Source organism: Phaethon aethereus (assembly GCF_964289735.1).
Source record: "Phaethon aethereus genome assembly, chromosome: 5".
NCBI lineage: Eukaryota > Metazoa > Chordata > Aves > Phaethontiformes > Phaethontidae > Phaethon > Phaethon aethereus.
In genome coordinates, this window is record NC_138579.1 from 61,252,709 (window position 1) to 61,266,478 (window position 13,770).

The 13,770-nt window shown below is 43.3% G+C and overlaps 1 protein-coding gene across 1 annotated transcript in view; it reads left to right on the forward strand.

Annotated features, from left to right (window-relative positions):
• Positions 1 to 13,628, forward strand: part of MICAL2 (microtubule associated monooxygenase, calponin and LIM domain containing 2) — a gene marked incomplete at both ends in the record, with an annotated part of 108,230 nt that extends 94,602 nt beyond the window's left edge. The window contains 5 exons of the mRNA XM_082000681.1: positions 3,564 to 3,656; positions 5,599 to 5,692; positions 11,130 to 11,229; positions 12,456 to 12,529; positions 13,459 to 13,628. Of these exons, the coding sequence (XP_081856807.1) occupies positions 3,564 to 3,656; positions 5,599 to 5,692; positions 11,130 to 11,229; positions 12,456 to 12,529; positions 13,459 to 13,628 (531 nt within the window). The remainder of the gene's footprint in view (positions 1 to 3,563; positions 3,657 to 5,598; positions 5,693 to 11,129; positions 11,230 to 12,455; positions 12,530 to 13,458) is intronic.
• Positions 13,629 to 13,770: the final 142 nt, after the last annotated feature.

Sequence of the window (13,770 nt, forward strand, 5' to 3'; positions counted from 1 at the left end):
CAGTGGAGGTTATGTGTCATGGAGAGAAAAATACATTAAAACTCTTTAAGACAGATGAAAACAAAAATTTCTGTTTCCTCTTTGGATCTTTAATTCCCCCAGGTTACACCAACATTAGCAGAGAAGGTCTTAATTTGACAAGCAGACATGTTTCACTGAAACCACTTTGAAGCTGCATTCATAAGTGGCCTTAATATGTAGCCCAACAAGCAAACTGTTGAAAAAATTAAACCAAACAGATGCAGATTTCCCTTGGGGAAATACAACTTCATTTGAGAGGCACTACAGGCAGACTGTATGGGAAAAGCTGTGTTTATCCTAATCAGCATGACCGCATGAGCCGCAAAGTCGCACCCAGACCCTATACCCCAAAAGGACCGGCTGCACACCAGGGTCTCCGAGCCCTGACTCGGTTCCTGTGGCTGGCAGGAGCGGTGGGGTTAAAGCACCAGTGAACTCTTGACACCCTGCCCTGATTTGAAGAAACAGAGCTTTTATTGCCTGCATAGCTCATCAGAAATGTGTTTACCTCTTTCCTGTGGAGCGAATATCAGTAAAGTGGAATGAATAGTATGAAGTGGCCTTTCGATTTGTTGCTTTTGCGGGGGGGTAGAAAGGAAAGCAAAGCAAGAGGCTACCCAGTACGCTGAAAAAATAGTCTAGCTGAAAGCTAAGTGGGGCACTGAATGGAAACCCAGTTGCACAGCTCCAGAGACAGAAGCACAGCAATGTGTGGTGGCATGGTGCTGACAACACCAAGGTCGCAGGTCACTGTAAGAGAAGATCAGGTTCGAGACCACCTGAGGAACCTGAACATGCACAAGTCTATGACACCCAATAAGATGCACCCCAAAGTCCTACGGGAATTGGCTGATGTAGTTGCCAAGCCATGCTCCATGGTATTTGAAAAGTACTCGTAACCAGGTGAAGTCCCTGGAGGCTGTAAAAAGGGAAACATTGTGCCCATTTTTAATAAAGATAGCAAGGAGGACCCTGGGAACTACCGACCCGTCAGCCTCACCTCTGTGCCTGGGAAGATCATGGAACAGATCCTCCTAGAAGCTATGCTAAGGCACGTGGAGGACAAGGAGGTGATTAGAAACAGCCAGCATGGCTTCACCAAGGACAAGTCCTGCCTGACCAACCTAGTGGCCTTCTATGATGGAGTGACCACATCAGTGGACAAGGGAAGAGCTACCAGTGTCATCTATCTGGATTTCTGTAATGCCTTTGACATGGTCCCCCACAACATCCTTCTCTCTAAATTGGAGAGAGATGGATTTGATGGGTGGACTGTTCAGTGGATGAGGAATTGGCTGAATGGTCACACCCAGAGGGCAGTGGTCAATGGCTCAATGTCCAGATGGAGATCAGTGATAAGCGGTGTCCCTCAGGGGCCCGTATTGGGACTCTTTAATACCTTCATCAATGATATAGGCAATGAGATTGAATGCACCCTTAGCAAGTCTGCAGATGACACCAAGCTAGGTGGTGCCATTGACACACCTGAGAGACACGATGCCATCCAGAGGGACCTGGACAAGCTCGAGGAATGGGTCTATGTGAATCTCATGAGGTTCAATGAGCACAAGTGCAGGGTCCTGCACCTAGGTTGGGGCAACCCCCAGTATCAATACAGGCTGGGAGATGAAGGGATTGAGAGCAGCCCTGCCAAGAAGGACTTGGGGGTACTGGTGGATGAAAAGCTGGACATGAGCCAGCAATGTGCGCTTGCAGCCCAGAAGGCCAACCATAACCTGGGCTGCATTAAAAGAAGCGTGGCCAGCAGGTCAAGGGAGGGGATTCTGCCCCTCTACTCTGCTCTGGTGAGACCCCACCTGCAGTACTGTGTCCACCTCTGGAGCCCTCAGAACAGGAAAGACATGGACCTGTTGGAGTGGGTCCAGAGGAGGGCCACAAAACTGATCAGAGGGATGGAACACCTCTCCTATAAGGACAGGCTGAGGGAGTTGGGGTTGTTCAGCCTGGAGAAGAGGAGGCTCTAGGGAGACCTTATTGCAACCTTCCAGTACTTAAAGGGGGCTTATAAGAAAGATGGGGACAGACTTCTTAGCAGGGCCTGTTGTGATAGGATGAGGGTAATGTTTTTAAACTAAAAGAGGGCAGATTTCAACTAGATATATGGAAAAAAATTTTCACCATGAGGGTGGTGAAGCACTGGCACAGGTTGCCCAGAGAGGTGGTAGATGCCCCATCCCTGGAAACATTCAAGGTCAGGTTGGACGGGGCTCTGAGCAACCTGCTCTAATTGAAGATGTCCTTGCTCATTGCAGGTGGGTTGAACTAGATGACCTTAAAAGGTTCCTTTCAACCCAAAAATTCTATGATTCTATGTTTCTATTTCCTGCTAGTGGCTCTGTGTCAGGATGCACTGAGGTGTCAGAATTCCTCATTCATCTTTCCTGCTACAGGAAAGACAATCTATAGTAAGATAATGTTATGGTGAATTAAAAAAAGTTTAACCAAAATAGAGAAAAGAAGGGAGACATGGGAGAAAACTGAATAGGAGCAACTCCCAACAGTTCAGGCAGGCGCAGGGACAGGCAGGACCAGGCAGCTGCCAGAAATGGGGTGAATGAGCAGCTGTCACACACGGGTGTTAGCAGTGACTCAGTTCTGATGCCCCTTCCCCGCTCAGCTTGTTTCTCTCGGCTGCCTCCTAGCCCCTCTTTTTGTGCCAGCTCTATTTTACCCGCACCACCATTTTTCTCTGGCAAAACTTGGTGGGAAAATTTTTAGTGGCTTCCTGGTTTGTTAGTTTTTTAGTCATCTTGTCTATGGTGCTCATATATTCTGTCTCCTCCAAAACGGGAAAACCACAGTCTTGAAGCACTTCCAGACAGCTTGGGTCAAGGGCAAGATGGAGCAAGCACAGGCAATTCCCTTGGCCAGCCCTGCAGCACATGCTGCCCCGCTTTCCCAGCAGCAGCAGTGACAGATGCCCCAGGGAAAGGCAAAAAACCTCTGCAACGCAGTGCAGAAATGGCATTGGGGAAGGTTTCGAAAGGCTTCAGGTAGTGTCCTGTGATGGCTGTTTCTTTCCGATCTGTCCCTCTTACCATGTTAGAAGCGCCATGCAAAGTGAATTTTACTACTTAGCAGCTGAAGCAATAGAAATGGGTTGAGTATCCTTAAACTGATGCTTCCCACCACCTGTGCCTGGCTTCTTCCCTGATCAGGGTGATGTCTGCAGAAGCCATGTAGAGTGGTATGTTGCATGTAGTCAACTTTGCAATTCAGACATTTTTTATTGATACACATAGTTCATGCTCACTTAGTGTTGTAATAAGAGCTTGTAATGATTTAAAGTCAATATAGACAAATGCATGAAAATAATCCTACAAGAATATTTTTATTTCAGTTAGGTTGCCCCAAGCACCCTGTAGTAGCTCACCTCACTTTGAGCAGGGGAGTCAAGTTAGATGATCTCCAGAGGTCTCTTCCAACCTCAACAGTTCTGTGATTCTGAATAAGGTTTGAGAAAACCTGTAATGACATACTTACGCTTTAATTGCCTTTTTTCCCTTCTCTCTCTTCTGTAGGCAAAACGGACTCTCAGAAGGAGAAGAAAGCTGGAGAAGGAGACAAAGCAATTGATTAAACAAGAGGAGCTGAAGAGGCTTCACAAAGCACAGGTGAAAACGTAGCTCGCAAATGTCCTGTTTGTCTCCAAAGAGTGACTAGTAAGGATGAGGGGTACCCAGTGTGGGCTCTGCACCTCCCCTCACTCCTCGCTGTGGCTCACTGCCTTCTGTGTGGAAATCCCCCCAAACCGTCAGGAGCAGGAAGATGTATGTAGCAGGGCCTTGCATCTCTCTATGTGATAAATCCACATGTGCCTCAGATCATCATCATAATTTTGTAACTGTGTATGAAGAAAAAGAGGGAATAGTGACTGGCAATAAAAGAATACATTGAAGAGGGTAAAAGGTAGAAAGTGGAAATAATATCAGCCCCAGAGAATGTAAGAAACTCAGCTACTACCCCTATGGTGGGTACGAAAATACAGTGATGGGTTTTGTTCTCTCTCTGCCATAACAGTGAAAGTCAACTGTTTTCTTTCTTAATTTTGCAAAGTCACTTCACTTTATACAGGCCCTGCTCTTCGGAAAATGCTGGAAAAGCTCTGAACTCTGCTAATGTTTTATTATTTCCAATTCCAGTTCAAACATTTGGGAATGCACTTCTGCATGACTTGATCTCAGACTGTGTTCCCTCTGGTGTCAGAATTTTCAGGTTTATCTGTTTCACTTACCACACATACATATCTATATGCATATATGTATATGCACACAAAACTTAATGGCTTAGGTGGCCATTAGCACTTTTTGTGTATGTCTGTACTGTAGCATAGGGCAGAGAAACCTGAGCTAGATTTAATCTCATTAATTCAGGTTGTAATGGTAATCAAGATATGGTAGTGGGCAGAGCAGGCTTTTTGAAGGCAGAGTTGTCCATCGTCTTCTCTTTTATTACTATAGCAGGTGGATAGTTTTGGACGGAGTTTCCACTTGCTGTTTCTGAACCAATATTAAATTAAAAAAGAAAACTAATATGTTGTTTTTCAGATGTGAATCTGAAATCTCTGTTTTTGTAGACATCGCTGCTTTTGCAAAATATATTACTGAAAAGGAGAGAAATTTTGTGTTTGAACCAGACTGGATTTTAGAAAATGCTAATATCTAGCCATTGCTATAAAATCCGTGACAGAATAAAACTGATGGGAAAGAAAAATAGTATCTTATTTAATCCAAAGTAAGAACTACTATGTTATAGATTTGTCTGAGAATTGTAAATTATCTCAAGGTAAAATTAGATGCATACACGCCTTCTTTTATTTTACTGCTTTCTACAAATAATCAATTCCAAACTTTTTGAACCATCCTTTGTGTTTGTTAGGCTGTTGCTGAGGTCTTGGCTTGGTATTCCCTAACACAGCCTGAAATGGGAGCTGCTGAGCATCTCTCTTTGACAATTCAACCTTTTAAGGTGTTTCATGCCTATCACCCACATGGCACCTCTGAAAATCTTATTTAACAGGGGACAGACCAGTGAATGTAGAAGTCCTTCCTGAAGTGCCACTGAATTATCACTTCTTAGCTATTCAACCCTTTCCTTCCTGTGTCAAAAACTTGTGAAATACAAAAGCAAAACAAACAGCAAAACACCATGGACAACAAAATAGCTAGCAAAGCTTTCTAGCTGTAAACCTTCACTATTCATATAAGCTTTATTCGTGTAGCATCTCAGAATATGTGCCTCTGAATGAAAAGTCAATACCTTAACATATACCTTGTGAGACACAGAAATATTACATTCTCTGTCTTGCAAAGGGAGAGCTAGAGTTCAGAAAAAATTAGATTCTTCTAGCACCTACAGTACTTGCCCACATAAAAATGTGGACAGATACCTAGCAGAATTATTAAATTGCTTAGGCGCCTAATATGCTCAATGAGTTTGCAAATCCCACGACTCCTCTGAGACCTTTTCAAGCTGTTTCTCTAACCACTGAGACCATCTTTTGTCTCTGAATTTTTAAACTATGTCTGTAGCTTTTATATCATTACAACTTTGCAGGCAGTCCAGCGCCAACTAGAAGAATTGGAAGAAAGACAAAGAGCTCTGGAGATTTTTGGTGTCAAACTGGAGAGAGAACTAAGAGGAGAATCAGGTAAATGAAGCAGTGGTTGGTTGGTTGGTGGTGGTTTTTTAACCTTTCTCAAAGCACAGGGTTTTTAATGATTGTCATAGAAATAGAGTTCAGTGCAAAATCTGAAATAAAAGAGTAACTGGAAGGACAAAAATAATTGTTTACCTTTCTCCTCAAACTCCATTAGGTCAAGCACCTTTACACTGAATGCTATAAATTTCTGTTTGCTATCGCAGAGGTGGAATTATTTGTCTTGCTATTGAACCTGAATCTCCATTTTTTCCCCCCCATTTTTTAAAATCCCATCCAAGCTTAATTTCATCTCCTGGAGAAAACCAGTGAGGTTTCCAGGAGCTGTATCTCAGTTACCAAGCCAGCAGCAGCCCGTGCCTAGTAACAGAGTCCTTAATGACTTCTCCAGGAGTGTGAAATGCCATTAATATGATTAGAGCCTGTGGCCATGCTATAGCAACAGCAGCATACAGGCACCCCGACCTGAACCACAGGGCCTTTTCCCCCATGGGTAGAAGATAACAGGGACGTGATCCTGGCTCCGGTTGGAGGCAAGGCTGTAACTCACCTGAACAACAGCCCCAAGCATGCAGGACTGCGGTGTCCTCCCACCAGCCCAGCCTTATCAATGCTCCCCAGCGCTCATGGGGTGGGAATGGAACATCTAGGGGCTCCTGCCAGGCTCAAAATGGGGACAAGAGTGTGAACGATGCATGTAAGGGACTTCAGAGGGGGCTGTGGTTCTGTGCTGAAAGGATTCTGGAGAGCCGACAGCCCGATTGCAAACGTGTCTTTATTTACCTCTGTTTTAGGAAGCTGAGCCTTGTGCTTTCATGACAGGCAGTTGCACAACGCTGAAAACCTAGATATATTTTGGCATCTGATCTTGATGCCTTAGCTAGGCAAGCCAGCACAATCTCTACATGCCGGCTTTTTTAATGCTGTATTTCTTAGAAGTTATTGCCTCTATTCTAACACTGAACTAATCAGTTCAGCAAGAGAGCATTTGTCCAACCTTTTATATTTATTAACTAATTTCCTATAATTGATAGTGCCAACCTGTTTCAAATGTTATTTAAAAGGCTAGCATCTTTTTTTTTTCTTAAAGGAAAAAAATGAAAACATAGCCATTTATCAAATGGCACCCACCTTACTGCCTCTGAGAAAGTCTGCTAAAAGACTTTGAGGGTTTGGAGCGTTACCTTGTTTCTTTACTGCTGATTTGTATAAGGGTGGATGTTTTTTTGAAATATCAAAAATATAGAGGGATAAGAGGCTTCTCGCTCTTGGGCTAGACATGGAATACCAGGATAAATGGCCTAGAGCCACCTCTTGTTTTTGCTGTTTTGACAATCGCATTTCCTAAGAAAGGCTGTCTGCCAAGAGATTGATGCTTCTCATTCTCTCCCCATCCTTAGTAATTGGATTGCCCTCATTAAGGTGAAAGTACTATTTTTTCTCCCTGTTGGTTGTTTGTGTGTAGGTGGCCAGTTACAAATAGGGCAGATACTGAAACGTAGGATGTTACTGTCTCTCAGTACCTCTTCTGGTGCAAAAGCATGAAGCCGTAACTTTTCCAAACAAAACGTAAGTGCTTTGTTACTTGTAATGATGCAGGAATCGGTGAGTTTTGTATTCTGTTCAACCTTCTTAAAAATAATGACCATTATTGTTTAATGAATGACCAGTACTTATTAGGTTAAGTTGTATTTAAGCAGGTCTGCGCTTTATGCGATTCAAGTGATTTAATAGGTATTATTAAAGTAATTAGAAAACGATCACAGTTCAGCAATAATATCGAGCTGCAAAGGTTGTGAATAACCAAATTTAGAGACAGGCCTGCAAACACTAGTCTTCAGTGACATTTACGCAACTCTCCTCTAATAATTCTGTAAGCCTGGGATGAATGGCCCCTTTGTTAGGGGGAGTTATTCATTACCTCCTCAACTGAATTAGAAGAGAACATGCGTGGGTGCGAAACAACTGCCATGAAGACTGATGAGCAAAACGAGGCTTTGATGATCTTCTAATTGTAGTGACAACAATTCATGCATTAAAAAAAAAAAAAGAAATAATATCAGTCCTATGAATAATTTTTCATGCCCATTATTCCCTTTATTCTAATTCGAAATACCAAAAAATAAATCATTGATGTACCGCCACTTTGTTTTCCACTGACATTTGTGTGGAGGCTTATGGAGATATTCTGCCTACAAGAAAATACAGAAATAAAAATCTCAAAACACATTTTCCACTGAGATTAGCATAACCGATCAGTTGACTAAACAAATCATGAAAAATTATGGTAAAGAAGAAAATCTGTCTTGAGAGAGCATTAAGAAATCTCTCCCTGTTTTGGAAGGTGAACAAATATCTGCATATGTTGCAGCTAGGTTTTGATTTCATAAGGAGCATATCCAAGGCTTCTCAGAACTTCCAGCAGTGTCAGAAGGGATTTGTTGAAAACTTGTAGGAGTAAGGGATATGAGGTTTAGCTGTTCCTAAAAGGATGCAAACTGGCCAAGCTCCCTTTACTGCGGGACTGCTGTACGGGGGGACAGCGTAGCATCACTCCGCAGAACAGAAGGTTGAGGTTTTGAGAACAGTAATATTCAGCAAATACTCCTCTACAGCCTGTTATTCCCTCAAAAGTGATGAATATAGACATAACTACAATGTAATTAGAAGAATATCTGACTTTCAAGTGGGATCCGGGTTAAAGGAGACTTGAGTAAACCATGGGGAAGGCTTTGCTTCAGCGACACTGTAAGAAAAAGCCAGCACAGCTCACAAAACAAACTCATGAATTGTTTTCCCTGTAACCTTTAAAAGGATGTGTTGTACAGCGTTATGCAAGAGTTCATTGGCTTGTTCTGCCCTGGGAAGGCATGAAGCACTCCATCAGACTTAAATAATGATTAACATTATTATTAACAAACATTGGAAGAGCTCAAGGGAAAACCGCCTCTGGGGACACTTGGGGGGCATTCTGTGGGATGGAAAAGGAGGAAAAACAAGGGCTATTTTTATTTCAGCTTGCACTGAGGGTTTTGTTAAAATGAGTGGTGTTTTTGCAAAGTGTGTTACTGTTTGCTTACCTCAATTGACCTATGATACACGGTCTTTTATTAGAGATACAGAGATTTCAAAGTGTAAAGAGAAAATGTTAAAAAAAAAAGAATATTTTTGCCTAATCAAGAAAACAGCAAACAGGGAACAGTAACCCTCTGCGTGTGTGTGCAGGACATATGCATACCTGCAATTGCAATGTTTTTACTGACAGTAAGATAGATCAAATTTTGATGATAACTTTTGATGGTGGCATATGAAGTCATAAGGCTCTGAATACTAATGTTGCATCCCTGCATTGGATCTGAGAGACGTTACCATTGACACATCCCAGTGAGAACTGCTCCAGCAGTCACTCTGACAAGGTCACCGCTTGCTGACCTGGAAGATCCCACAGGAACACATCCATTACTGCCAAGTTTTAACGGAACCAGGCAGAAATTGGACCAAGATTTCTTTGCCCTCTCCTGCTGCTTTTATCCTCCCGTTTCATGGTAACTTCAGATTGGGGTCAAATCCTGATGAGAAGATGCAGAACTGCACCCAAGCCAGTGTGATTCCTGTCCTTGTCGTGGGGTCCATGTAATTCCTCCAACGCTGGCAGGAGGTGACCCGGGCTCTTGGGGATGACAGTGCCTGGTGGAGGCATGCAAATGGGCTGGTGATCCCAAACACCCAACAGTTTCCCTCCGGCTAAGGAAGATTGCTAAAGGGCTGCATTGGGCAAGATCATTACTGCCCCAAGGAGATGGGCTTTAAACTGCTGCTCCTGAGTGGAGTCAAACCCTGTCTTTGACGTTAAAGTGAGGGACAGCTGAAGCAGTAGAGGCAAGAGGGTGATTCCTGGGGCCGCATTTCAAAGCGCATTTCATGACAATGGAAAGGCATCTGAATCGCTGCTGAGCTGTCCAGGACTCTGGCTATGTCTCCACTTGGTAACCTAGTTTAATGATACTCTTGTAATTGTCATCTCTGGAGCTCGAACCTGAGACCTTTGGGCTTAAATTTCAGTGCTCTCAGTCATCTGAAAAAAAGGTGCAGTGCTCTTAAAGTAGGAGAAATTGCATAAGTCTCCAATCACAGAAAATAGCCAGGCTGGTTTATGGGAATTTTATGCATGGTTATCTAGCAGCGTGATGTAAGGACTGAGGAGGAGACCGCTGCATTCCCCTGCACCTCCTTTTACTCTGTCCCAGGTCCGGCTGTCCCTGCCTCCAACACGTGGCAGCAGCGTGGTGGGGTGTGCAACTATCACGTGCTGAGGCAGGAGCACAGGCTGGATATTTCTGCTTCTGTCAATTTGGGTTGGCGTGTCACCTAAATTGTTGCCTCAACCTGGAGTAGCGTGAGATATTTGCTTCCTATAAGTGATCACTATTTTGTGGCAACCAAGTGCGGGTGGGTAGAGCAGACATTGTGGGAGGTGTGTTTGCAGTGCCATTGGTGCTGCTGTAATTCTGCATGGAAGGATGGAGTGGTGGTTTTGTTTTATGAAGAAAATGAATGGAAAATGTGAAGTGATGAGTGTGTTAGTAAGGACAGCAAGGAAAAGAAATACATATGTGCTCAGACTTGCCACTTGAAAACACCCAGGTGTTCTTCATTGCCAAAGATTTTTGTACAGATGGCATTTTAGGAGGAGTAAAGGCCCTCACCTGGTGCAAGAGAAACCTGTCCTCCTCTTCAGCAAGTTGGAGTCAAGTTTTGAGCTCTCTGGGAGAGAGACCATCTCGTGTTTCATGACTGTATGGTGTCTACCAGTGATGCCCTGGCCCAAAGAATTACAAAACCACTCAGTAATAATAGATTTGTCCCATCCCAGAGCCTTTGCCATCATTCAAAGCAGATGCAGATTTAGAGGCCAGTTGGCAAATAAATGGAAATCTGTAGAGGATTTTATTGTGTGTCTGATGCCCACTGGAAGCAGGGACTTCAGCTGGTACTTGCCAGCATGTATATCCTGAAGTCTGATTGTGTTAATGGGATATCCATTTACACATATAGTTCAGCTGCTGGAGTCCAGCATGAACAGAGAAACTATGTTATCAAAGGCAGAACTAAGAGAAAGAAAAAGTGCCCATTAAAAAAAGAAAGTCTATACTATTATTTGAAAGAAAAAAACTTAACTCGCAAAACAAAAGTGTTTTTAAATCTAATGCACCTTCACCTGCAATGAACTACAACATTCAACCAAATGTTGGCAAGAATGTTATACCTGTTGTATCCAGACATTACTGATGTAAGTTACATACAGCAAAAAAATCTACATTTGGACTCACCTAGGCTTACAAGTGAGGACTCTGTAAAGTGAACTGAAGCAGTAAGAGCGTTGGAAGGAAAGCTGGTAATGCACATCTAACTGTCCTATTTTAAACAGATTCAGGCGCAAAGGATGAAACTCAGATGCTACATGAATGGTTTGAGCTGGTGCTGGAGAAGAATAAATTAATGCGTTATGAGTCTGAGCTCCTGATTATGTAAGTAAGGACAATCATTAGTACTAAAAATGGGGAGGGAAGAGGGGAAAAGCGTACTCACGTTACACCTGAACACCTTGCTGTGTGTTGCAGTTTGAGACTGTCGTTGAATAAGTGTACCCAGAGGAGCTACAATCTGTTTTGAACACAGGTTTTCATTGGAGGCCTCCTCATCCTTCCCTTTCACAGTGGTTCGATTATTTCAGTCATATACAATACTCTAAACGGGTATAGCATATGGATGCTCTGCTTTTATATAATATGAGTCTAATGAACACTCGGGCACTTTCTCCCAAGAAAAACAGTCTGGCAAGTTTATCTCGTGTTTTATTGGACATAGCAGAAAAGATCTAGGAATCCACTACAGTAATGAAAAGGCAGATACACCAAGCAAATAAAAACCATCTCAGATGCCACTGTTTGTGGTTGATGGAAATAATATCTGCTGTAGTTCCCTCACCTCGCCTCCTCGGAAACACACTCAACAGATAGGCAGAGGTGACTCTCAGCTATTTTCTCCACCATTTCTGGGCAGTGTGGGAAGGTGATGAGAGCTGCAGCAGTCATTACTCTCCCCTGGGTTTCACACCAGTGCAGGCCGCTCGTTGCCACTGATTGTGTCCGTAACGCTCAGTCAGCCCCCCGTGCTGTGTGCGGACCTGCAGCCCAGCCACGAGCTCCGGCTGCTCCCCAATTTCTCCCAGCTTGCTGATGCTGCCAAGGGCCAAACCTTTCTTTCCCCTTGGATTGCCATTGGGTGTTGCAGTAGCAATGCTTCCTGCTCACACTGTCTGCAAAGCAAAAGCAGGCTGCTTTTATCACTAGAGGATCCAAAATGTGGTTGTCTGGGTGTGTTCACGTGTGTTAATTCCCTTGCCTCAGAACCCATTCCTGTGCAGAGGGCCTGGCAGGGCCCTCCGTGTGCAGGAGCATTCAGTCCTATGCAGAATCACGTTGTGGTTGCCACCAACAAAGCCCAGCTGGTTAAAGCCTTACGTGTTGCGATGGATGAGGGAGCTTAATCTGATACATAATGCAAAAGGTGGTTGTGGTACTTCTGGAATTGCTGTGGCAGTGTGGGCACAGGCAAACCTTTTAGCCTTGACTGCCTATGAGGAGAAAGTACTAGATAAGCAGAACACAGAATCTCTTGGTTGAAATACTATTAACACATATGTCTTTCTTGAAAAAAGCTTATTCTTTAACATACTTTTTATTGTACCTAGAGCCCAAGAGCTAGAATTGGAGGACCACCAAAGCAGGTTGGAACAAAAGCTGAGAGAGAAAATGGCCATTGATGGTAAGTCAAAAGGAAGAGTATGCTCCAGCCCACAGTGATAGACCATGCCCATACAAGTCCGGGCTTGCTCCAAAAAGGACCAGAGTGGCTGAGGCTCTGCCTCCTGTGCTCTTCTGTGAGTGCAGCTCAGCCAGCAAAATGCAACTTGTGAGCTCTTCTCATCTGGCTTGTAGCGAAGACAGCTGCGCTAACCTGCCCAGTTCTACACTGAACTGGATCAGGAGCACTCGCACGTGTAATTCCAGCAACTGTGCTGTGCAGGCAGCAACACCCAGCTAGCATGTGATGACAGGCAGCACCGGAAAGTAATTTCTTCAACCACCTTACCAGAGAAGAGGTTTTCTGCTTTTACGTTAACTGCAGCATAACTGGTTACCACAGTATTTTGGAACTGCTTTTAGGTACTTGGGATTACAGTTTGGGCTTGTCCTTTCATTTGATAATAGGAGAGAGAGTGTGGGTAGGAGGAATGCAGGGAGAAGGGGGTGTTACATAGCACTGAATACCCCAAAATATTCTGTTGTGTTCTAAGCATGTGGATTGTAAGTGATGGCAGTTTTAATACTTTCTGAAAAACAATCTCCATTTTCTTACAGGTACTGCATTTCATGGTTGGGCTTTTTACCTTGTATAAGCTAAATTTAAACTCCATCTTAAATGTGTTTATAAACAAGTAATGCTTTTCCTACCCCTTACAGTCTACGTTTTGCTAAAAGATCTACTCTACACATTAGGAGCCTTAATGGTCTACTGTAAATGGCCCGAATGCAGGAGACATTTTCCCTGGACTGTAACATGAACAATATTACCTGCTATTAATTTCATTTGTTGTTGACTAGAATATTAATTCAAGCTGTACACAAACAGTCAAAATGCAAAGCTAATAATAGAGCGAACTGGATTTTAACCTCTGGTTTTGTATCTTTTAGACAGCCTCAAAGATGAGACGGATCTGAATGAGGAGAATGAAATTTTTGCTGAGATGATGAAAGTGGTTGAAGAAAGGGACAAACTTGTGTCTACCTTAGAGGAGCAGAGAGTGAAAGAAAAAGCGGAAGACCAGCACTTTGAAAGCATTATATTATCTAGAGGCTATTAGCTGAGCAGGATTTAAGCAGCCACATGCAAACAAACGTGATTTCAGCAATATTCGTAATCATGGAGATAGAGTCTTCTGAAAAATGAAGGAATTAAAATTTAAAAATCAGTTTATTTGGGAAACATGTCATTCTGTTATCAAA